The sequence below is a fragment of the Alosa alosa genome, chromosome 7 (genome assembly GCF_017589495.1).
Source record: "Alosa alosa isolate M-15738 ecotype Scorff River chromosome 7, AALO_Geno_1.1, whole genome shotgun sequence".
Lineage (NCBI taxonomy): Eukaryota > Metazoa > Chordata > Actinopteri > Clupeiformes > Clupeidae > Alosa > Alosa alosa.
This window is the reverse complement of record NC_063195.1, coordinates 25,426,750-25,452,834: the sequence shown is the minus strand read 5'-3', so window position 1 is coordinate 25,452,834 and position 26,085 is coordinate 25,426,750. Positions and strand designations below refer to the sequence as shown.

Below are 26,085 nucleotides of genomic sequence, written 5' to 3'. Positions count from 1 at the left end.
GCAACTCTGGCTGGTAACTTCGTTAACTTGTCCAGCTGACGATTAAAACTTCACGACTGTTTAGGCTGCACAGCAGCCATTCACCTGTGCACTGGGGACTTTGTTTACTGGAGTACAGTGACAGTGGGGGCATTTGCGATATCCAAGGGGGTTGGCAGCGCAAACATTTCATCTCACAGGTAATGAATTAATGCATAATGTTATCCGCGAGTAATTGACACGGCTAACCACCAAAAACCCAGCTGTTCTAACATGAGCTTACCAGCTAAGGCTCTTAGGCTACATGCTGCTAACTGCCGATAACTTTGCCTGTTTAAAGAGTTTTGTCTCCGCGATTGGCTTTGTTGTGATATGAACTAACTAGTTAATTTGCATGCATGCGTATTGCGCTGCGGTGTTGATGATGCTAACCTTTAGTTAACACTGAACTGAACGGTCATTCGGCCGCATTTTGCGCTGCAACAATCTAGTTTGTTCAGATTCACGTGCAAGTAGCCTACAGAGGAGAGGAGCGGGTCTGTCTGTGTGTGTGTGTGTGTGTATGCGTGTGCGTATATGAGAGAGAGCACAGGACAAGGAGAAGCCGTGTCAGTGCCACTGCATGTAGGCCTAACTTAACTAACGAAAGAAGATATCTACATGAAATAGAAACAAAATAGAAACGTATAAGAATCATTAAATGTTTACAAGGCTGGAAGTTCAACAAATATAGGCCTACTAATGTGATTAAAATAGTTTAAAATATTAATAAATAGTTAATAGTTAATAACATAGGCCTGGGCTCCATGAAAAGAACAGTTTATGTTTATTTTTTGCTGGTCATACTATAGAATGATATACTAACAATGTAGAAATCAGCGAACTCTAGATTACATTGCACACATGTTTTTTTTTGTGTGTGTGGAGTGTTGGAGTGTGTACATTGATGAGAAAAAAATAATTGAATCCATTTTAAGATGAGTCTGAAACATAACATAATGTGAAAAAGTGAAGTGCTGTGAATACTTTCCGTATGCACTGTATATTTCAGAAAATAAATGTATTCATGAAACAAAATCAATTATGGGTTATGGTAATTATTTCAACCTGAATGATGATGGGCAGCTACATAGCTCATAATCCAAAGCAGTAGCCTAAGGTCTGAGACCCCCAGAGAAGGTAGTGTGAACAAGAAGAAAACTGAGGCCCCATCAGAGCTGCACCAGAAGTGCACCAGATCAGAGATCCAAGTCCTGTGAATGTGAATACAAAATGAACCCTTTTGTATTCACTTCCCTTTTGTTTTGGTCCACTTTCTGGTCCCCTTTTAAGTGGACTGAGTTTGGTTATTAGGGACTATACCCTTGAGAGAAATGTGTAGGATTGAGAGGTGAATTTGTGTGTGTTTGTTTGTTTGTTTGTTTGTTTGTGTTTGTGTTTGTGTTTGTGTGTGTTTGTGTTTGTGTTTGTGTTTGTGTGTGTGTGTGTGTGTGTGTGTGTGTGTGTGTGCGTGTGTGTGTGTGTAGTCTTCTACTGATATAGAACTGCTATATAGAGTATATGGACATTAACCTTTCACACAGGGACCCTAAAAAACGGTGTAGGTGTGAATGTTTGAAGTACAATTAGTGAGGCCCACAGGCATTAGCAAATTACTTAGGCAACATTTAGCATGGCACAACGTTTCCCACAAATCACACAAAAGTTTGCCACAAACATTTAATTTTTGTAAGGGAATGCTTAGGAACTTTTGATCCACGCTGCGCGGAAACGCAGTAAAGTCAATGAGGGCAGGATCATTTCTTCGGGAGCTACAACGATTGGTAGGAATCCCTGCTGTCTCAGTCGTTGCTCTTAGTTTAAACTCCTGTCAGTCACAACAAAACACGCCCTCCCTTCTACCAGCGCAACATGGACCGTGAAGCGATGAAATAAACTTTTACAGTGTTTTCAGCCTCTTCGCTCAGCTGCTCTGCGTAACGGGGAGCCGCTGTCTATGTATCCATAAATGGCGGAAGAGGTCTTGATTGAGTCTTCTGGGAAAATCTCTGGGGTAAGAGATAGTCATAGCTTTTTTCCCCTTTTAACTACCTAGAAGTGCACTTTGTTTATTCGCTTAGTTGACTTCATGTTGTATCCTGTAGACAGTGAGTAGCAGTGAGAGAGATGGACACAGGGCAGGTAGGTTGCACCGTTGAATTGTAGCATGTATCGTCACCTGACGTTGTCTGACACTTCGTTGCATTTTGTGATGTTTGTTTGTCTTGAAATCTTAAGTGTCATCCGTTTGGGTCTTTCTTTTATCACAGCAAGATTTTAGCAAAATGATAGTTAATTGAACTGATTTCGTGTGCATTTATTACCACATTGCACACACAGAGAGGAGGGAGGCTCGAAGAATATCTTTAAAATTAGCCGACATATAAAAAGGCTAGTCCGAGTGGCTGCAGTGTAGTGCTCATGTCGTGGATATGAAATGTGACTTGAAATCCGTCTAAAACAACTTGCTTGTGGATGTCTGACGACTCCTGCAGAGCTCTGCGGTGAGCAACGCGAGCACGCGCAAGGAAACCAGTAGGTGGAAAAACCAGAAGGCACGCAGCGGGATCCGACTCCTGTGTGCACTAATTTTCAAAGAAGGGCTGAATTGCCATTTATTTGATAAACAAGACACCATTGTTTTGGCGGCCTTTCTCACGTGTAATTGCATAAGTCTATTCATCTGACTGTTCAGTCTCTAAATTAAACTTCTGGTCATATGTAAGCTATTACTGCATTGTAGCCCACTTACAAGCAGACACGCATTGCTTTGACAAAACACAAGAACATAGACCATTTAAGATGTCCAGCACCGGTCTGTCAAATAATACCCCAATTGTCAGACAGTTGTTTTACACTTGTAACCTTGATGTAAACATCATGTCTAATATACGCAGTGGTCAAGCCTGCCGTAGTCTCACAAAGAAAGTCATCTTAGGCTACAGTTAGAAGTTCTGAAAGTCATCCTCTCCAGCTCATACAAATTGTTTTGAACGTGCTGTGCCCCCCGCACTGTATTAGCTGTGCAAGGAGGGACCTCTGGGTAAAATCCTCAGTAACCCTGAGCCTGTGTTCTGATACAGCGGGTTAAGCCTTGAGCGTTGCAATCATGTGTGGGGCCTGAGGTCAAGACACAAGCATCAGCAGCACAGTTTTTTTTTTAGTTTTTTTTTATTCTGGATCTTGTGTTCAGCTTCTTTTGAATGTGACCATGCAAGTTTTTTTGTCTAGTATAGCGTTAAAAAGTTCAGTGATCTAAATGCACACAAATGTCCCTGTTTTTATACATGTGTTTTACATTTAGAATGCCATTGATTTTATGTGTTTTTTTATGTGGGCTATAACCAGTGGGAACTATGGAACTGCCACTTCAGAATGTGTCACATTTTTGAATAGGTTGGATATGACGGTAGTCTGTAGGCCTTATGAGGCACTGTGTTTATTATTCAGATCATTCCATTGTAGGCCACACCCAAAAGTGCAAAAAAGCTATGTCTCCAGTCATTTTTGGAATCTAAATTCCTTTTGCAAATGCCACACTTTTAGTGCTGATTTAAGCAAAAATCAGAAGATTTACCTCCACTGACTAGTTTGTGTGTGTGTGTGTGTGTGTGTGTGGGTGCATTCTTCTGGCAAGAGGCTTAACGTAACCCAAGTTGGCAAGGGAAATCTTCACCCGCTTTGGCATGAGTTCATTCAGCATCTGACGGAGTCATGTGCACTGCCCGGGTGGCCTGCTGCCAACAGCATAATCAGAGAGACTGCATGCAGGTTCTGCTTCATGCCACATCTTATTTAAAGCAACACAATGCAGTTCTTTTACAATAATATAACATCTTCACACAAATGTTGAGGCCATACTGACTTAGAACAAGGAGAATAGAATCTCTGACATTGTCCATGTGAGATGGAGACAGATGGTATTGCCCTGTGTAACGTTGTTGGCACTGGTAGGAGCAAGACACTTGTCGCCGGTTTTGGATGAACTGGGTGCCCCTTTAGCGCTATGGATATGCTGTGTAAAAAATGTACATTGTGTTACTCTTAAAATGAATGTGTTGAAAACAACATAACTTGCATTGTTTTTTAAACACATCACTGTGTTCAAATAGGTACAACACAGTTTGTGTTGTTTGCTTTTTTTATTTGTTGCAATATGTGTTGAAAATAACACAACTTGCGTTGAAAACGACACAACTTGTATTGTTTTTTTTTGTTTTTTTTAACACATCTCTGTGTCCCAATAGGGACAACACATTCATTTTAAGAGTGTACTTTACTTTCCCACAGTATGCGTCTATAGTCATATATTCAGGATTCATTTGTCTATGTGTAAAGCCAAATTGAACTTACTGTCTCCTCGTGTTCTCAAGAGTCTAGACTCCCAAGATTAACTTAACAAGTTTGGACGTTCATAAACGGGAGACCGTTCTTGAACATACTCTGTATTGATAATGGCCTATATGGTGTTGATAATGGAGAATAAATGCTGCTGGCTTTGTGTGTTGTAACAGAACAGCTAGAGGGGCCACTGTTGGAGGAAAGCCTGATTATTTCAATCATAGGTTTGAAGTAGGTTAAACAGTGTACATGGAGAGTCGATTCAAGTTAACCACTGGAAAAGCTCTTGGGTTAGATTACTGGTGCAGAAAGGAGCTTATGTCAAGATTCAAGGTTACTTTATTCGGTCTCCCAAGGGAGAAATTTGTTGAGAAAGCTGCCACAGCCACAATACAAAAGACATTACAGGACATGGCAGATATGTCATACATTGAGTAAATAAAAAAAATACCTAATATTGTAGACCTTGGGAAACACAGACTTTCAAAGGTCATTCACCATTGAAGGTTACTTTCTTGTTTGGGTATAACTTAAGCAATATATGTTTATATATGACACACATGTGGTTTCCATTCTGTAGAAACCACATTACTTTTTTCCCTTATGTTTAGGATTATCAACTCATTTGCCAAAGTCAACTAACGCATTGCCTCTCAGTCCTTCCCAGTAAAACCCGGGTTTTTATATTTTACATATATATATATATTGGGATCATTTGTCCTCTGTGTTTGTACTCGTTTTAGCCCTTAGTGATTCTATTGGAAATGAGACATCTACATAGGCTACATTTTGCTGTTGAGTAACTGAAAGATGATTAATCTCTCAAAGTAAATGAAAGATGACTAATCTCTTCTGAGTAACTGAAAGATGTCTATCTAAGTTGTCAGTCTCTGCCTGTCTGTCTGCTTTTGCTCTTATCGGTGTATCTGCCTGTCTGTCTGTCCTCCGTCCTGCCTGTCTGTCTGCCTGTTTGACGCATCTCTTCTGTCTCCTCCCCAGCATCTGACCAAGTCCCTGTTAGCGGTAGCTTTTCTCTCGTCCTTCGGCAGCTCCATGTTGTATGGCTACAACCTGGCCGTAGTCAACTCTCCTGCTGAGGTGAGTGCCTTGGGGATCAAAGACCTGGATGGTCTGAATTCACACACACATACACACACAATCATTCACTTCATGTCAGTATAATCTCACACATAAAACCTTATTCAGCAAAACATGCCAGACTTACTTTGGCATGTTGACCAGATTGTATTGCTTTGGCAAAGTATCGGCAGGTTATGAAACATCCTTGTTAACTTCGTGTGAACAGGTAAGTGACTAGCTGTAGGTGTGCTAGCTGAGGTCCTGTGTCAGTGACCAACACACTCTCCAGTGGACATTCCCTCAAGTGACAAATAAACCTTGTGCTCCCAACCATGTGCGGTAGCATGCTGTAATTGGACTGGCTCCATTTTTTTAACATGGGAGAGTCTGGTGGCGGAGAGGAGGATGAGGAGAAGGAGGAAGAGGGGGGAGGAGGAGGAAAAAGGAAGGAGGAAGATGAAGAGGGAGGAGGAGGAGGAAGATGAGGAGGGTGGAGGCTCTGTTGGTCAGCACGGGCAGCCGGTGCAGGCTCCAATGTGGAAATTGGTTGGCCACCGTGGTGTTAATGGGCTGTAATGTGGAGAATGGGCGTTAAGTGGCCCCTGCCTGTCCTTTGAGGAGTCACGAGAGCCAAAGTGTGTGTGTGTGTGTGTGTGTGAGTGTGTGTGTGTGTGTGTGTGTGTGTGTGTGTGTGTGTGTGTGTGTGTGTGTGGAGTAAGGGAGTGGGTGGTAGGTTAGTCTTTAAAGCACATGAACTGACAGATGAGGAATTCCATGCTGCTGTTAGGAAAGCTGATGAAACCACAGAATCACAGCCAGATGAGTTAAGTTATCAACCATGACCTGAGATGACCAAACAAAACAGGAGAGAGATAGTGAGAGAGAGAGGAGAGGAGTCACCTGACTTTAGAGAGAGAGAGAGAGATTGATAGAGATAGAGGAGAGGACAGGAGTCACCTGACTTGTAGATAGACAAGAGTGGCGCATATAGTCCAAAAAAATAACCTCTCCTTTTCTTCTCCTCCTCATCCCTCCTTTTCTCCTCCTTTTCTCTCTTCTGTCTCTTTTCCTCTTCCAACTTCTTCACACATAATATGCAACCACAATTCCCCCTTGACCACATTTCTGGGAACGATACAGCGTGATGGAATGTGTGGTGGTCATGCCTGTTAAAAAGTCACTGATAGGCATCGCCTCGCTTCTGCGTTCGTCTCACGTGAGGGGATTAAATGCCCCAGATGGACCAGACAATGGCCCCGACATTGAAAAAGCTAGCCAAGTTCTCTGGCCAGCGGGAGTCACAGGCTGTGGTCTGCCTGCCTTAGCAGACTGCCTTAATATTGCAGAGTATTGGCAGGTCTTCACTCTGAATGATTGGAGCTTATTTGGTTATTCACTTTACCTTGCATCAACATCCAATTGAATGAGAGTCTAAATGAGATTTTAATGACCATTCATTAGGAGGGGTGACCTTTTTTCCCCAGTGTGGTCAGATGACAAGCTAGCAGCTCCATGTTAGTAATTACATTACGCATTGTGTAGCAAGCCTCCGAAATTTGCCGTGGCATGGGGACTAGAATTTTCTCTAAATGCTGCACGCGCTCCCGAAGATGTTATTTTACAGTAACTCTTCAACCCTATAAAACTTGGTCCATTGTCCCGTTTTGTCAGCTGACTTTACCCAGGGCAGGTTCAAGTATGTGGGCTTGTAAATAAAAGAAAAGATCCATTTTATTTATTCCGCGAGTTCTCAAAGAACTACCTCGTCACAGTGTATGCACAGTGTAAACGAGACTCAACAAGACCATAGCAGTGTATCTTTAAAACACAACAGTCAACATTGACAGCCATCCTGGTTTAACAGCCTGTAGGGCACCGGAGAGTGAGGGAGCAATAGAGAGAGAGGTGGAGAGAGAGAGACAGAGAGAGAAAATGAGAGGAAATGGGGAAGCGTAGAGAGACCATAGGAGAGGCCATGGCATAGTGTCATATCCATTCCATTCATTTCCTTCCCTGTTTGTTTTAGAAACAATAGAAATGTCGTCATGTGATGGAAATGATCCAACATCATTTGATTTATTGAAATTGAATGGAATATTTAATTTATTACTTCGTCTGATGCTTCGATCCAGAGCAACGTCCAGATGTCCATCATTACAGGGCCAGTCTCCCTGGAGCACATTATTGTTCATTATTGCACGCTAACTCAGCTCCTTGGCCACTACACTACCGCCAGCTTTCACCAATTAATCCCTGAAATGGATTAATTAAAAGAAATAAAACTTGATCATGGTGAAGCATGAAAAAATAGGCAGAAAGCAACCACTGAATATTAATCCTCATAAAGCCTATTCTTTGTTTTGAGCACAACCTCGTGGCACAGACTGATTCCTAACTTGATACATTTGATAGATTTTATACAGACTTAAACTTTAACTTATTAAGCAGAAATGGGTCATTCTGTGAAACGGGTGCCATTAAATGAGATGCAGAAGTCACAATCTAGAGGCAATGTGTGTTTCTAAAACATAAAGATAATAATTCAAGGGTTCTTGCAACATTTGATGAAGAAGAAAGTACTATTTTAAAGAGTATCACACTATTTTTAACCATTTTTCACAAATGCATGGCCATTTACATGTGTCCGGATTGACCAACACGACATATACATCTAAAATATCAGCACATAAATGTTATATTCTTATCAAACTTTTGTTATTTTCAGAATTAAATAAACTTTAGACATAATACTCAGAATTAAAGTATGTTTTTTGGTAAATATTTAATGATTCTTTTGCGTCCCCTGGTTTGACTTACCACCCCGTCACATTAACTTGTTTTGTCTGTTAATAACATACTGTTACTTGAAATGAAATCACAAATGAAATCACAAAGACAATCCTTTAACTGGCACACCATGATAAAAAGTGATGAAAAAAATATGTTTTTGTTTTATCTTGCTCTATTAGGCTGTAGTATGAAAAGCTGTGATTTTTTTTTCAAAGGACCCTCCCATTCAATTTCTATGAACCTCTACGGTTGAAGTGCCGGTTTATGGTAAAAGTTAGTTATCTGACTTTGGCATGAGATTATTGTGTTTTACTGAAAGAAAAAAGTTTTTTTCCCCAAAAAAGTGGTATTATCTTGTAGCCCTGGTCCCAGAGTTCGAAGAGGCCGAAATCGTGTAAATTAATTTATTAAATCGCGTATGATGAGAAGGTGTGGCCTTCGACATTACAGAGGTAGAGCAAATATTTTGTGCTTAACATGTAGTACTCAAGTGGTAGATATGGCTCTATATGTTTGAACTCAAAACAGTTGGATGTTTTGGTAAGATATTTTGGTAAGATATGGTGTCTTAAAGTGTGCTCTACCAAACGGTTGAGCAGGCAGTTAATAATGTCTGCATGGGGAGCACACAAGAAACTAAGTATAACAATTCCGACATTCTTTTACATTGTTTATTTGTTGTTTTTTCATTACAATGAGGGGATCCGTGAAGCTTAATTCTACCACCCCATCAAGCAAATTAAACCGTAATAACTGTTTTTTTATTACAGTTTTAACACTTGCTAAGCAAATTAAATTTCTAATTGAAGGCATGTTAAGTCAATGACTCTGCCTTTATTGGATAACTAAAGCCATTTTATCATGAAATGTACCACCCCGTCACATACCACCCGTCACATGTATTATATTTCAATCCATTATATTTCAATGTGAAAGACAAATGTATGCCTGAGGTGGGCAGATATTATTTTTTGGAGGCTGATCATGTCTTTAATGCTGTGGATAAATTGAAAAGAGGTTTACTTTTGATGGAAATTTTTACAATTTTATAATGTTGGAAAAGGCATCTGTTTTATAGAATGCCCCAGATGCAATACAGGCTTACTTCTTGCTCATATCGAAACATTAGAGCAATGTTTTCTCAACTAATAGCCTATTTCACAAGATGACCATGGATTGAAATGGCTCCCTATTTCCCCTTGTGCTACCCTCAACGCTGGCAACCACTCCTCCATTGCATCACTCTCAGTAAACAGACCACTGATGCGTATAGAACCAGATCTACCAGATAGAACAAGATCTACTAGATTACATATTTGTTTCCAAGGAAGGAGTATAATAAAGCTTTATTTGTATATAATAAAGCTTTATTTGTATAGCACCTTTCATACACAGAATGCAGCTCAAAGTGCTTTACATTTGAAGCATGTAACACAATAATAGTCAGTCAGTCATTATCAATCACTTTTCTTTGCTGTTTATGTTATACTCAGCAACATATCAAAAATATAGAAAATGACATCATAAGACTGGCAGCCTTAACCCTCTTACCCCCCACAAGCACGCCATATGGCAACTGTGGCAAGGAAAAACTCCCATATTCCAGGAAGAAACCTTGAGCAGAACCTGACTTAATAGGGGGAGCCCATCTGCTTCTGGCTGGCTAAGCCCTCAATAGTAGCAGATGTAGAATAATCTGAAAATGTAGTCTACAGGATAAGATGAGTTAACTAAAAGCTTTCCTGTACAGGTATGTTTTCAGATCTTTTTTAAAATATTTACTGAACTCGCCTGCTTGATGTACAGAGGCAGGGTGTTCCATAGTTTGGGGGCATAATGGATAAACGCAGCTTCTCCACTTTGTTTGTGGAGCACTTTGGAATGCGATTAAAAGATTAGAATTGGATGATCTAAGTTTCCTTTGTGGTTGATAAGATATTAAAAGCTCAGAGATATATGAAGGTGCTATGCCATTCAGAGCTTTGTAAGTAATTAACATAACCTTAAAATCAATTCTATAGGAAATAGGGAGCCAGTGCAGTTCAGCCAACACAGGGGTGATGTGTTCTCTCTTCTTAGTCTTAGTTAAAAGTCTAGCCGCAGAGTTCTGTATGAGTGCCAATTTCTTTAGATGTTTTTGGGAAGACCAGTGAAAAGTGCATTGCAGTAGTCTAACCTGCTAGTGATAAAGGCGTGAATTAGTTTTTCTGCATCTTGTTGAGTTAAAAGGGGCCGCACTTTGGCAATGTTTCTCAAGTGGAAATAGGCTGTCTGAGTAACTTTACTGATATGGGGCTTAAAACTTAACTCTGCATCTAAGATGACACCGAGGCTTGTTACTTTTGGTTTGACCTGGTGTGCCAAGTTCCCCAGATTACTAAGAATAATATCTCACTTTAGTTTTGGTCCAACCAGAAGTACCTCTGTTTTGTCATCATTTAGTTTCAAAAGATTTTGCTCATCCACTGATTAATGGAGGTTAGGCATGCAGTGAGGGAGCAAAGGCCATCTGGGTTAGTTGGCTCCACAGAAAGATACAATTGGGTATCATCTGCGTAGCTGTGGAAGTTTACATTATGCTGACTTATGGCGTTTCCCAATGGAAGCATATATAGAGAAAAATAGCAGGGGGACCAAGGCAGCTCCCTGGGCCACACCAAAAGGCAAGTCATGTTTTCAGATACATGATCTCCTAGACTGATATAAAAATCTCTGCCAGTAATGTAGGTTTGAAACCAGTTTAGAGCATTATCAGAGAGACCCACCCACTTCTTGGCGGTGAATTAGGATGCTATGATCAATGGTGTCAAATGCGCACTCAAATCCAGAAGAATAAGGATTGATACTTTGTTTGAGTCGGTAGCTAGTCTGAGATCATTGACTATCTTTACTAGAGCCGTTTCTGTGCTGTGATTTGATCTAAAACCTGATTGGAATTTTTTTCAAGGATACTGTTTTCGTTGAGGAAGGTATTTAACTGATTGCAAACAACTTTTCAAGTACTTTGCTCAAAAACAATAGATTTGATATAGGCCTGTAGTTGCTCAGATTGGTATGGTCAAGATTTGACTTTTTTAAGTAAAGGTTTCACAACAGGGTTTTAAAAGCAGTTGGAAATATACCTGTTTCTAATGAGGTATTTATTACCTTGAGAAAAAAGGGAGCTAAGCCATCATATACTTTTGAGGAATGTAGTAGGGATTGGATCTAAAACACATGTTGAGGAGCGGTTTGAGTTATAATTTTACCAAGCTCAGATTGAGTAATAGTGCTAAAGGACCTTCATTTTGGGGGCTGTTTTTGGGTGTACTATCAAACATATTACTTGTGTTACCAATAGCCTCCCTTATAGAAATGACTTTGTTTTTGAAGAAGTCTGCAAATTCTTCGCATCTTAGAGGGATGCCTGACTGAGTGTATCAAAAGGTGTTTGATGCAATAGCCTATCAATGGTAGAGAACAACACCCTAGAGTTTCCACTGTTTTCAGCAATTACCTTAGAGAAGTGGTTCCTCCTCTCATTCGAATAGCTCTATTATAATTTGCAATTTTTTCTTTTTAGAATGGCACGGTGAACCTGTAACTTAGTTTTTTCTCCATGTTCTCTCAGCTTTCCTACATGATCTTTTTTAGATCATGGATATTTTCGTTCATCAAAGGTGTCAGTTTGCTACAGGGCCTTTTTTTTTTAGTCTTTAAGGGTGCCACTCTGTCAAGCAGAGCCTAATTCACGATTAAGAGCCTCTACCATTTGATCAATGGGATGATGTAAAATATCTAAATTTATGGAGTCTATAAGAGCTATGAACTGCTGTTCTGCTCTAATGTCCAAGAGTCGCGATTTGATTGCAATTTCGGGATGAATTTTTGGAGTATGTAGTACAATATTAAAAGATACACAATGATGATCAGACATATTTATATCATTTACTGATAAGTCTGTGACTTCTATCCCTCTGGAAATGACTAGATCGAGGGTGTTGCCAAGGTTGTGGGTGGGTCCTGTAACATGCTGCTTTAGCTCTAAACTGTCCAACACATTAAGGAACTTACTGGCTTTAGCATCAGTTGTCTTATTGACATGAATATTGAAGTCGCCATTTACAATTATCCGATCATAGCTAGTGATGATGAGCGACATAAGTTCAGAAAACTGGTCGAGAAAGCCAGTCCATAGTTTAGGAGGGCGGTATAGAGTAGATGTAATCACATCTAAAATACAAGATATAGTTATATCAGACCATGCTGCAGTTACATGCACTATGTGCCCTTCAACTAATACATTAATATATAGAATCTGGAAAATGAACAGGAAATACCTGAAAGATGAGGAGTTCATTAATTACGTAATAAAACATATTAGCAACATATGAGCAACACAAAGCTACACTGGCTAAAGACATTTCCTTGGGGGAAATCAAAAAAGCAATTAATAGCTTCCCAAAAGGGAAAGCTCCAGGTATGAATGGGTTACCAACCGAGTTTTATTCAACATTCTGGCCTCAAATAAATCTTCTCTTTTTTGAAGTTATAGAACAAACCACTACAAATGAAATCCTGCCACCTTCAATGTATAAGACTATAATAAATGTAATTCCCAAACCAGGTAAAGAGTGCAATAAACCCTCTGATTTCGAAATACTTCCATCAATCATTAATTTTAATCAAAGGGGTTTATTAAAGATAGGCAAAAAACAATGTTATAACTTGTATATCTCTAACGCAGTTTGCTAAAAAAAGAAAAACTAGAGGTGACCCTGATGGCAGTGGATGCTGAAAAAGCATTTGACCGTTTAGAATGGAGTTACCTGTATGAAGTTTTAGCTGCACAAAACTGGGGCGCAAGGCAGGGATGCCCACTATCCCCATCACTCTTTGCCTTGGCTATAGAGCCGATGGCTCAAAAAATTTGCCAATCAGATATGATAAGTGGTATTAATATTGAAAGAGAATGTTATAAACTTAGTTTGTATGCAGACGATCTGATGTTGTATTTGACTAACGCAGAAAAATCCATCCCATATCTAATGAGAATTATTGAGCAGTACTCAAAAATATCTGGTTACAAAATGAACATAGAAAAGACAGAACTTCTATCAACAACAGGACTTTTACCTAAAAATCATAACTTATTAAAATGCAACTTTAAATGGCAGAAGGAAAGGATTAAATATCTAGGGTGTTATATCAGTTCAGATAAAGCTAAATTATATAAAGATAATTATTTACCATTAATTAAGGAACTTAAGGCAAGTTACTTAATCGATGAGCCTTATTTGACCAGATGAAAGAGCTAGATAACTTATTTATGATTTTAAAAAAATTCGTGGGGGGGTGTCTGTGTGTGTGGGAATGAATGTGAAATATGGATGAGTGGAATATGGATAAATGGTATGTGGATGAGTGGTAGCATGGAGAGCATTGTATGTGTATGGCTGGGAAGGTGTGTATGTAAATGTATGAGGATGAGCATGCATGAGTGTGGGTTAAGATCCTGTGGAGTAGAGGAGTACTGTTACTAGTACTGATTTGTATTTTGATGGTGATATGAAATTACACAGTATATGCTGGTATATGTATTACTTCTTGATGAAAATAATAAAAAATAGTTATACAAAAAAAAAAGATCTACCAGATAGTGTGTGTCCATCAAAATGATTAATGATAGTAGCTATGCAATGATGCCTCAGACATGACCTTTTTCATGGGTATTTAATAAATTGAGCGGCCATTTAATTTTTGTACAATGAGCCCACGATTTAGTGAAATAAGCACACAGTTTACTAAAATGAGTAGTAAAAGAACAGGGCTAGTAGAAGGCCCATGCTTTCACTGTTTGATTAGACACGCTCAAAAATGAAGTATGCCAAACACACGTGTGGGTTTGTGTGCATGCACTATAAGATAGGGCCAGAGACTTTCTAATGAGGAGACACAGCACTCAAAAAATCCTCCATAGAAATGCATGGGGTTAGTTTGTAACGCCAATATGGCCGTTGTCTACACATATCCCACCCCTTCCTTGGCAAAACGTCGACATGTGAATACATTAAGCCAATCATGTGATGTGATGTGAATACATTGAGCCAATCATATGGTGTGTTGTGAAGACTTGTGAAGACTCTTCCCAATCATGTGTTGTGATCTCACCGCTGGAGCAAGATTGGTGTCGTGAAGCCTTGCGCACGCGCATTTCTGCAGAATAGGATGCCCAATGAGTGCCCAAAAAGCATTGCAATATGGCCGCCGAGTGGAGGGACTTGCCTAAAAGGACTTTGGTAGGGCCTCCTATCGACACATATCCCAGGACCACTGCTGTTGGGTGGCTATATGTAAACCAATTTGTTCATGTACACTTCCAACTCTTTTCTGGCAATGCCTTGATGAAAACACACACACACATACATACACACACACACACACATACACATATTAAGTTGTTCTGTGTTGAAAGAAGACTGCTGTGCACACACACACACGTATTAAGTCGTTATGTGTTGAGAGCAGACTGCTGGCTTCCTCTAGATAGATTTAGTTCATTTGGGTGTATTCTTCAGTAGCTCTGAAGCTTTCTCTTGTTTTTATTGTTAATTTTATTTCCTTATTTGGGCTCCACTTCCATGTCTCCTATGGCCAGACATTTTGGCAGGTTCTTTGTAAACTACTATTTGTCTTACGCTTACTTGACACTGCAACATGAGGTCCGCTAGTAAATTTGTGTCTAAAAAAATCCAAATGATATTGACCATGATTCCATTTATAAAAGCAATAAAAGGGGAAATATCCAAGGGTGTGAATACGGTTGAATATAAATGTGCATTGTGCATGTTGTTGTTCTTTGTCTCTTCCTCAGCATGAGAAAGTTTTTAAAGAGTTGTCTGATGCTTTTCTAGATCTGTTTCATGTAGTCTCTCTCTCTCTCTCTCTCTCTCTCTCTCTCTCTCTCTCTCTCTCTCTCTCTCTCTCCCTCTCTCATTCATCTGTGCAGTACATTAAGGAATTCTACAACAGCACGCTGATCAGGAGAAATGGCGAGGGCGTGGATGAGCAGACCCTTACGCTCATGTACTCAGTCACCGTCTCCATCTTTGCCATCGGCGGCCTTATCGGTTCCTTCATGGTGGGAATTCTCGTCAGCAGATTCGGGAGGTACGGACGGAACGCCACGATTGTTCTGCTTCGCCCACATTTAACGGCACAGGGCAATATTCCTGCGCATGCAGCTTCGCGTGCGGCACGTGAATGCGCACTATTGTGAGCACCAATCGAAAGGATTTTGTTCACCTTAATTGTATCCACGTAGTTTGAACTAGAACTGAACTTTAGTGTCGTAACCCCAGTGGTAGGGTTTTAGAGTTCACAGACGTGAGATAATGTACAGCAGAACGACATTTGAAGGAGACATTTGTATAAGTAAACAGACCTGTATTGATCAAACCCTTAGTCATGCTTGAGTTTGCTACTAACAGCACTAACACTAACAGCCCCTTGTCCACACAAGCCACAGAGTTAAGTAAAGATGAGAGGGTGGATTGAGGCCTTGTGACATGTCATGCCAACATTCCATTTACCTTATTGCCCTGTATGCCTTTGACATGCATATTCTAAACATGCATATCTGATGTAGTACAGATGTATTTGAATTATATACTGAGTAAAAGCAAAATAAGTTTGGATGAAAGTAAATGATTAACACCTATATCCTAACCCATACAACCCCTTTCTGGTGTTTGTGTGTGTGTGTATGTCCATGAACGTGTGTGTGTGTGTGTGTGTGTGTGCGTGTGTGCGTGCGTGCGTGCGTGCGTGCGTGTGTGTGTGTGTTTATCACAGAAAAGGGACACTGGTGTACAGCACGGTGCTGGTGTTCATAGGGGGCGCTCTCATGGGCTCCAGTAGGATGTGTGGCTCACCTGAGATGATCATCGTTGGGAGGTTTATCACCGGGATACACTCAGGTACTCCGGCAGCCTCTTACCTAACACACTCACTCACTCGCTCACCAAACAGTCTCACTCACGATTTAACACTCTGAGAGTTAGACTGTCAAGCATTTACTGTGTATTGTTAAGTGGAAACGTCTAATGTACTGTTGTGACACTGAGTTCACTTTTAGAAGACCCTAAGCCTGCACACACACACACACACACACACACACACACACACAAATATAGTATAGTGTAAAGTATATCACACTGTTTTTTCTGCATTCAGTTTTTATATAGTTTCAGTCATTTTGCTGTGGATATTCCAGCACTGCATGCACTGGTCAGTGGAATGGTTGTATGGGAAAAGTGCTCTATATTGAGTAGCTTTATATAGAAGGATTATATAGAAGGATTTGAGTGTTTGAGACTGACCTAATCTACATCTAAGCCTCCGATCACAGTTCTCATGTTCCGTTAACATTCTGTGCTGTTCTGCAGGGATCTCGCTCAGCGTTGTGCCCATGTACTTGGGGGAGATTGCTCCGAAGAACCTGCGAGGGTTCCTAGGACTCGTGCCCAGCATCTTTATCTGCATCGGAGTCTTCATCGCTCAGATCCTGGGTCTGCACGAGCTGATGGGGAAGGTGTGTGGCATACAACATGTGTAAACAATAAACAAGTAAACACAGATGAGTAAACAAGCATGTGTGCCTCAGCCAGGTCACTGGGTCACCATCAGCACAAGTTTCAGGGTCAAGTCCCAGATGAGGATTTAGAAAATGAGTCCGAACATGAGTCTAAATGTGGTTACTATGGTTAACATTGTGGCGGTGACCTTGCTAAAAGAAAGCTTATACGAAGGGCTTTCAAAAGCTTTTAGACACTATGTGTATGTCTGTATGCAGGCATGGGCTAGGCCTAATAATATATAATTATTATACAATGGCTTCAAAAGTTTCTAAATAACTTCCAGCAAAGTTCTGGTAACAATTAGAAGTTTTCCACTAGTGGCAAATGTGTTCACCAGTGATTTGCCAACACACAATAATGGTAAACTTCCAATGAACTTCTGATGACAAACCTAAGCTACTAACTGAACTTCATAAATATGAAATGATTGTAAGAACAGTACAGTGATTAGGTGACTAAGGAAGTCAGAAGAGCTACTAACTCTACTGGTTAGGGCTTCGGGCTTGAAACCGAAGGGTCGCTGGTTCGATCCCCGAGCAGTAGGAACGGCCCTTGAGTGCCCTTGAGCAAGGCACCTAACGCCTCACTGCTTCCCGAGCGCCGCTGTAGCAAGGCAGCTCACTGCTCCGGGTTAGTGTGTGCTTCACCTCACTGTGTGTTCACTGTGTGCTCTGTGTGTTCACTAATTCACAGATGGGATAAATGCAGAGACCAAATTTCTTGTATACGCAAGTACACTTGGCCTAGAAACCTGATTTTAAAAAATAAATAAATACATTTTCATTTTAAAAATTTTAACTGAACTGAGTTCACTCAGGTATACAAACAAGGTGTGTTCAAGCATGGCTGCCCATGAGTTCAAGATTTTGACACGATGATGACGGTGGTGGTGGTAGTGATGACCTCATTTCCTTCACCCAGGAGGAGTACTGGCCCGTGTTCCTCTCTCTGGTCGTGGTGCCCACCTTCATCCAACTCATGCTGTTGCCATGGTTTCCAGAAAGTCCACGGTACTTGCTGATAGAGAAGCGAAACATCCACGCCACCATCACAGGTGAGCTAGACAAGCCCCTCCCACCTACCCAGGCACCCTTGTCTCTCTACTTATGCTTGTTTGTTCTGCTATCTTCGCTGTGGTTATTTCACACATTAAATGGAAGGGTATATAAATATATATATTTTTTTTGTTTAATCATTCTAAATATCTTGCATGCTCAATCAATCATCCCTTATATGGCTGTCACTCCCCTTTGTTCTGTGAGAGAGCCAATAAGCCTGTAACCCAGAGAGTCATTTTAAGGCTAAGCAGACAAATGAGTCAAATCATGTATTAAACTCTTTAGCTGTGAAAACATCGTCGTAATCTTAATCCTCAACACCCCTTCTGTGACATCCTGCATATTTCATCTTGAATTTCCATTAAAAATAAGTTTTAATCCCAGGGTTGTGCAAAATTTGAATTGCAATTCTGCTTCCTGTTTGCTACCTCAATTGAAATGCAAGTGAAATTCAAGAATTCAATTGGAATTTAAGAGCCAGTGTAAATTCAGTTCTGGAATTTTGCACAAGCCTGGCTAATCCGTATCACCACCCTAAAAGATGAGAACACATTTCACATTACGTCCGTCTCCTAAAAGAGCTCCCCGCCGCCGCCGCCCCCACACACAGACACACACCCCAGGGCTAACCAAGCTGTCCAGGACACAGGCAAAGCTTGGCAATCAATGTGTGATTTTGGCCCAGTTTTAGCCCTGACTCTGTCAGACAGGGCAAACTATAGAATTGGGACAAATTGCTGCTGATTTTCTGTGCAGTTTTGACCAGGCAGGCTCACAACACCCGATTACATGTAACAATCAGTAACAATCAATGTTCCAATCCTGGACTTAACAGGTTGAACTTCTGCCATGATTTTTTGAGCAGTTTGAACATGTAATGCAAGCACAGAAATCGCAAATAAAAAACAAAGTGTCTGCCTGTCTTATAGGTGATCAGCTACCTGTTATTACCCCTTCCAACACACACGCGCACACACTACACATACACACACACACACACACACACACACACACACACACACACACACACACACACATACACACACACACACACACACACACACACACACAAAGGCTCCAGCACTGTCTCCCAAGGCCTCTGGACCTTAAAGTCTCTCACATCAAAGAGCAGCCAGGAGCTACCCACACGCGCAGCTTTGGCAAGCCAGCCAACTGGGACTAATACTCTGAAGTATGCAGGGAGAGGCAGAGGCAGGCAGGCAGTCTTGGAGGGAAAGAGGGTAGCAGGGCAATTAATATAGATTGTGGGCTTGTGGAAGTACCATTTATATCTACCACGGGTGTATTTAACCACAACCTTCTGGGGGCAAAGCTAGGATAAGAAAAGCTTGTGATGTGTCGATTTTTGTATGATATTTGGTGTGTTTATTAAGCTTATTATATGGGTGTGTTTATTAAGCTATGCATTCATGTGTATGATTTAAACTGTATGAAATGTTTAATGTTGCCACTTATTAAAGTAATTAATGCATTTTATATCATAGGCAATAATTAAGATGTTAGGTTGTTAGGAAGAGGGCCATTATACCTGGTTGTTCTCTGATGAGCTGTGTCCCCTGCAGCCCTGAAGTGGTATCGCAGGCGGAGCAACATCCAGGCGGAGGTGGAGGAGATGCAGGAGGAGCAGCGGTCGCTCTCGTCCGTCCAAACTCTGTCCGTGCTCGAGCTGCTACAGGACCGCACCGTCCGCTGGCAGGTGCTGACTGTCATGGTGGTCAACGCCGGCATGCAGCTCTCCGGCATCGACGCGGTGAGCCATATGTGTGTTTGTGTTGGGGTGTACAGTATGTGGAACTATGTGCATGCGTGTGTGTGTTTAGGAAACGTTATAGGCCTCTATACGCACTTTTTTTAATTGTAGCACTAAGGAAGCACTTGAAGAACTTTAAAAAAATTTTACAACTATTACTTGTGATGAATGATGGCATGTGGTGTGTATTGACTGTCCAGTGTGCCAGTGAAATATGTGTGTTGCTTGATCGTACAGTATGCGTGCTGGTCACGTGGTTGATTGTGTCCCTTGTTCCTTGAATCACTGAATAAGCTACTGTAATGTGCCCTTTTAAATTGCCCCTTGGGGACAAATAAAGTGCTTTGAATTGAATTGAATTGAATGATTCCGTGTGAGTATATGTCTGGATCTGTGGTTTGATTGTGACTAAGCCCACATATTGTTCTTTGGGCAAAATCAAATATTAGCTTGGGCTGTGTCTGTGTGCAGTGTTTGCAGATTCCCTCTTGCAATATCATTTCTATCATGCATCATCTTTTTGTTGTACCGTCACTGTTCCATGTTCTCACGTATAATGTCTTTTGGCCTCCAGATCTGGTTCTACACCAACGACATCTTTGAGAACGCGGGCATCCCCCCATCCCAAATCCAGTACACCACGGTGGGCACCGGGGCCATCGAGGTCATCGCGGGCCTAGTCGGGGTGAGAACTCACCGACCACCTTCACAGCACACTAGTGCCTTCACCATATGCAGTGGTGTAGTCTAGTTAGCTGTAGTGGATATACTGTGATGTAGTAGTTAGCTGTAGTGGGTATACTGTGATCAACCCCAAATGTTAATACCTATCCTTGCCTTTTTTAAGTGGGTATACTGAGATGGTGATGCGTTTTAAGTGGTTATGCGTAGTCCTGCATATCACGTAGACTACACCAGTGGTTCTTAAACTGGGGGTCGTCAAAAATATTGGATGGGTCGCAAAATGATTTGCATTTTCTAAAGGTTTTTAGTCAAAGGCTGCCATTGATATACAGTAATGCTTTTGGTGTTGACAGCCTACGATGAGAGAAGACATTTTATGCCTATGTTTCCAATGCCCATCTCACCACGTTTTGAAACCAAATTCCGCCGATTAGAGAGAAGGAGGTTGCGAGACTTGGCCCATGTTTTTTGGGGGGTAGCACGACAAAAAGTTTAAGAACCACTGGACTACACCACTGACCATGTGGTAGTTATGGCCAGTTCGGCTATTTAGCTGGAGTGCAGCCTGGGCAGGTGCGTAAACAATCCCAGCCTATTACAAACACAATGCTTCAGGGGCATGGAAGGGAGGAGTGCCATTTTCATTGACTGTAGAGCTCAAATGTCTTTTGAGGGTCTCATAAAACCCAAATGCAGACCCTGCCTCTAAATCTCCACTGGAGGTGCTAAAGGCCTTTTGAATGATGATTTATAATTGCAGTTCTAAAATGAATGACTGAATAGAACAGATCTGAGGGAAAAAAAATAAAGATTTTTTTTTTTTAACCGGTGCTGTTCTCCATGTATCACCCTATTAGTGCTTCACCATTGAGAGACTGGGCAGAAGACCCCTGATGATTGGTGGATTCAGCTTCATGGGATTCTGCTGTGCTGGAATCACGCTGTCACTTATCCTTCAGGTCTTTGTCAACTCACTCTATTCTCATAAGAAGCCCATTCTAAACAGCACACTGGCTGCACATTTTACATGACTTTTTTATAGTTTTTTAGTTGTTTTGTTTATTTACTATTTTACAGTTTTTTTTTAATGCTTAAACACATTTTTTGTAACTATGGCTTTTTTTGCAAAACTCTACACACAAATGGCAAAACTAAAAGCACAAACACTGCTTTGCACTCAGTTTGCAATTTTGTAACACACACTTTGCACAACTGTAGGCACAATGGCTATTATTTACACTATTTTGCCAAGTCTCTGGCACACTTTCTCATGTGAAAACTGTTTTAGATAATTAGTAGACTTTGCAATCAGCCTAAGCACTATAAATAAGCCACAGATAATGTAGGCCTACAATGGGTACGATGGAGTGAGCAGGAAGAGTGAGAAGAGAAAGAAATAGCCCTTTTACAGACAAAAAAACAGTCTACATGTGGGGATATTGTCATGTCAGGCCTGGATACATCATTCCAGAATATATTTTTCCCGGTGCCTTGGACTAGAACATTGCATGTGCTGTAGACAGAATTTTGAGAGAGACGACCCGATGTAGACTGATTTGTTTTGTCTCAGTGAAATGCTATTTTGTGTTTTGACTTGGAAAAACACACTTGTGTTTGTTTTGATGTGTGTAAATAAACACTAATACTTGAAGTTTGGATCCCCGTATGTTTACAGAACTATGACAAAAGTACGACCTCAAACTGACATAGTCTACCTTGTGCACAGAGAAAGCAAAAGCCAGATGTGTTTTTTATTCATACCATCAGTGTGTTGTTGGCACATTGTGTGCTTACTATTGTGATGGCTTGTGTTTACTGTTAGATACGAAAACACCATTTTAATGAAGGTGTGAAGAGTTAAGCAAGGTGTGTTAGCTTTTGCAAGAGAACTACAATGTTTTGCTGATTGGGTGAGAGGTTTTGCCATTTGTGTGTAGAGTTTTGCAAAAAAAGCCATAGTTACAAAAAATGTGCTTAAGCAATCAGAAAAAACTGTAACTATTTTTACCATTTTCAGCTGTGCTATACTTTATAATAATTTTCATCCTTTGTGTTGATGTTTCCTTAGCCAATTTTATTTGAACTATTTCACTGGTAAATGTACTTGTACTCAATGTAAATGTACTTTACATACTTGCACTGTATGTAAAGGCCATGTGTTTTTTAACTGGCATCCATCCCAATCTGCTCTCTGTCTGAAACCACCTCCAGGCCCGTGCGCCCTTCATGCACTACATTAGTGTGGCCTGTGTGGTGGGAATCATCGCTGGCTTCTGCATAGGACCAGGTACGTACGGCCCTGTGCTCTCCACAGCACTCAGCTGTCTCAGGGGAATTTCAGTGCTGTACTGTGCTGTCAACATCTGTGGTTATCGTGCTATAAGCAAAGTCCTTTTAGGCAAGTCCCTCCACTCGGCAGCCATATTGCAACGGGGCAGTTATCGGGCATCCTATTCGGCAGAAATGCGCGTGCGCAAGGCTTCACGACACCAATCTTGCTCCAGCGGCGAGATCACAACACATGATTGGCACATGTCTTCACAACACACCGCATTATTGGCTCAATGTATTCACAACACAGCACATGATTGGCTCAATGTATTCACATGTCGACGTTTTGCTGGAGAAGGGGTGTGATATGCATAGACAACTGCCATATTGGCGTTACAAACTAACCCCATGCATTTCTATGGAGGATTTTTTGAGTGCTGTGTCTCCTCATTAGAAAGTCTCTGCTATAAGCCTACAGTGCCACACATATGAACCATTCTTAGAGCAGCAGTAATAGTAGAGTGATACTAACTCCCTCTTAGGTTCCGGTCCAGTAGACGGTGGGATTTGTTACTCATAGCAGGTGCTTTTTGTAAAGGTTATTTTTGAGATGTTAAATATAGGTTTGCAATATATGTATATGTAATATATGTAGTATTTATTGTGTGTGTGTGTGTGTGTGTGTGTGTGTGTGTGTGTGTGTGTGTGTGTGTAGCCGGTGTGCCTTTCTTGATGACTGGGGAGCTCTTTAAGCAGTCCCACAGACCTGCTGCCTTCATAGTGGGAGGGTCACTCAACTGGCTGTCCAACTTTACCGTAGGATTCATCTTCCCTTTCCTGCAGGTGAGTCAGATTATAGAAGAGGTGGCTGCAGTACCATAGAATTACAAAAATAATCCATGACAATCCATCATGGCTCGTGAGTGAGAGCTGCCGTATTAGGGTACACTGTACAAATGAAACTGAAGGTAAATTGAAGTGAGTGGGATTATGGTTATGGTTATGGTTATGGATTTAGCAGACGCCTTTGTCCAAAGCGACACATAAATACAAAACAACATAATAATATTTAAAATTGAACAGGGAACAGATTAAAATGTAGGTCAAATATAGTAAGGAGAATAGTTGTAGTACACAATAATATCAATTCAAGCAATAGCCTAATAAAAAAGCAATGTAAAAAAAGGGAAAGGCAATAATAAAACAATAATGTCAATTCAATCAATAATATAAAAACAATGACATGCTAAGACTACATTAAGGAGAATATCAATAATAAACAATAATGCCAAATTAATTAACAGCCCAATTAAAATAAAACAACATTATATAAACCATAACACATAAGCGTTTAAACAACTAAGTATATGTTGAATAGGAATGTCTTTAGAAATTAAGCAGGGATTAAGCAGATATTTTTAGAACAAGCTCACTAATGTTCTTTAACTCTAACAATCTTTAACATTCTTTATTATACGGCTCTTCAGAGTGCTGCAGTGCTGCAGTTCCATTCACATGAATGGGCCTTCCCAACGTTCGGAGGTCTGTTAAATATAATCACCACTGCGAAGTGTATAATGGCCGCTGTCAATGGCAACAGGTTTTGTGCCTTGAATTCACATCTTTCATATCACTCCGCAAGAAGTCCGTTCGCTTATTGCAATGGAATTTCAATGAAAGTCAGCTAATAATACATTGCCACGCAACACCTGAAACTCTCAAGTTCTATCTGTGTGGCAAACTATTTATTTTGTCAGCGGAAGACACGAAACGGTAGCAAAATCATTTTTAAAGACCCATTGTGTTAAGTTTCTTTTCTCGTTTTGGCAAGTTGCCGTATAATAAGCGGGATAATGCACAGAGGATAAGCACTTTTCCACGTCAAAGACGGTTTTTATAAATCTGAGCGTTGGCATGGATTTGAGCGTCTAAGATCAAATCTGTGCGTAAGAACGCTTTATAAATGAGGCCCCTGGTGTCACAACACAAGATCATTAAATTACATATAATTATGGGAGAATGTAGAAGAATTGTTGTTCAACATGTAGGTACAATATAATAGTTTCAAAGAACAATAATACATAGTTTAGATATTTTCTCTCTGCAGCCACAGCAAATACCTAAAGAAAGAATTTTCCCCCCACATGTCTCACCTATGAGCTCTCTCTCTCCTGTCCTGTCTTTATGCTGGTGTAGATGTCCGCCGGGGCCTACTGCTACCTGGTCTTCTTCGGCGTGTGCGCGGGGGTGTCGGCCTACGTCTACTTCATCATCCCCGAGACCAAGAACAAGACGTTTGTGGAGATCAGCCAGATGTTCAACACCAAGGACAACTCTATGGAGATCCACGCCCTGGGCATCACGGCGCACGGCAGCAAGATGAACGGCTACGGCGCCCTGGATGAGGAGAGGGAGAAATAAAGGGAGAGGGGAAGGAATAGAGGAGTGGTGGATGAAGAGGAAGAGAAAGAGGATAAGAAAATTTGAGTCAGAGGCAGAGGAAGGGGGGTAGATTTAGCTGGCTGCTAGCTGGCTGTGGGGTGTGTGTGTGTGTGTGTGTGTGGGGGGTCGGTTAGGAATATGTTGCACAAAACTCTGTACTGTCTGTTTTGCCTGTGGGGGTTTTAGCATAATGGATTGGAGTTCAATGAGTACTCTTAACAGTTCGGTACACTCATCTGTTGTCGTTCGTTGTATTTAAAAATGTTATTTGGTTTTGTGCCAGAGTTTTACAGAAGAGGTTCTTTGGCACATCCCTCAAAAAGTGCCGCAGAGAGCCTGATGTACTACTGCTGTGGTGGGATGAATTGCCTCTGCATATGAATGTATATGAATATGTCTTTAAATGCAGTTTCTCACCTTTCTCCATCCTCTGTGTCTGTATGAGGATTGTGAGTGACAAGTGTACATTTACCAGGCACCTGTGGTACCTATATGTGAACCATGTACATGTGTTACATCATTGGAAATGATTGAGCTGTTTCATAATTTAAATCATCATTCTTTTCATCCAATTACTCAAAATGTTACTGATGAGTTAGTTGCAGAGTCATGCTGAGCACCAAGTCATGTGTTGTAATTTGTACTTTCTTAAGTTATAGTTTCTGTTTTATATCCAGACTTTGCATGGTTCCTATTTTCCAGTGTTATCAGTGATTGGAACCAGTCATAAATACCTGTATTCATTCATTCATCTGCATTTCAACATGGTGCCTACGTAACGTTTGCCTCTTCCTTAAAGGTTGTATCAGCGATCGCAGGCCCAAAAAAGGTCCAAACATAAATGATCACATTAATTTAATCTTCCCTAACGAGCCGCTAGCTGCCTGCCCCATAAGCAGGCCGTCAAAAAAAACACATCTCTGTAGGCAGCCTAGGCTCTGAGATCTGCACACAAAAACAATTGCTACCAACAAGTGTTGCCAACCACTCAAAGGCAAAATAAAGTGTTCCA

General features: G+C 40.9%; 1 protein-coding gene across 1 annotated transcript; it reads left to right on the top strand.

Moving 5' to 3' along the window:
* Positions 1-1,942: 1,942 nt before the first annotated feature.
* On the top strand, positions 1,943-25,129 carry slc2a15b (solute carrier family 2 member 15b). The gene is made up of 12 exons (XM_048248495.1): positions 1,943-2,032; positions 5,359-5,457; positions 15,218-15,378; positions 16,063-16,187; positions 16,656-16,801; positions 17,769-17,901; positions 19,489-19,676; positions 20,251-20,361; positions 21,218-21,319; positions 22,572-22,647; positions 23,347-23,474; positions 24,828-25,129. Exons 1-12 carry the CDS (start codon positions 1,988-1,990, stop codon positions 25,050-25,052), a joined length of 1,539 nt encoding a protein of 512 aa, XP_048104452.1. The 5' UTR covers positions 1,943-1,987; the 3' UTR covers positions 25,053-25,129.
* The last annotated feature ends 956 nt before the right edge of the window (positions 25,130-26,085 follow it).

Excerpts from the sequence above, each read along its gene's own strand:
- slc2a15b (XM_048248495.1), top strand. The coding sequence starts at position 1,988 with ATGGCGGAAGAGGTCTTGATTGAGTCTTCTGGGAAAATCTCTGGG. Across the intron at positions 2,033-5,358 it reads CTTCTGGGAAAATCTCTGGG|CATCTGACCAAGTCCCTGTT; the intron begins GTAAGAGATAGT and ends TCTCCTCCCCAG. Across the intron at positions 16,802-17,768 it reads TGCACGAGCTGATGGGGAAG|GAGGAGTACTGGCCCGTGTT; the intron begins GTGTGTGGCATA and ends TCCTTCACCCAG.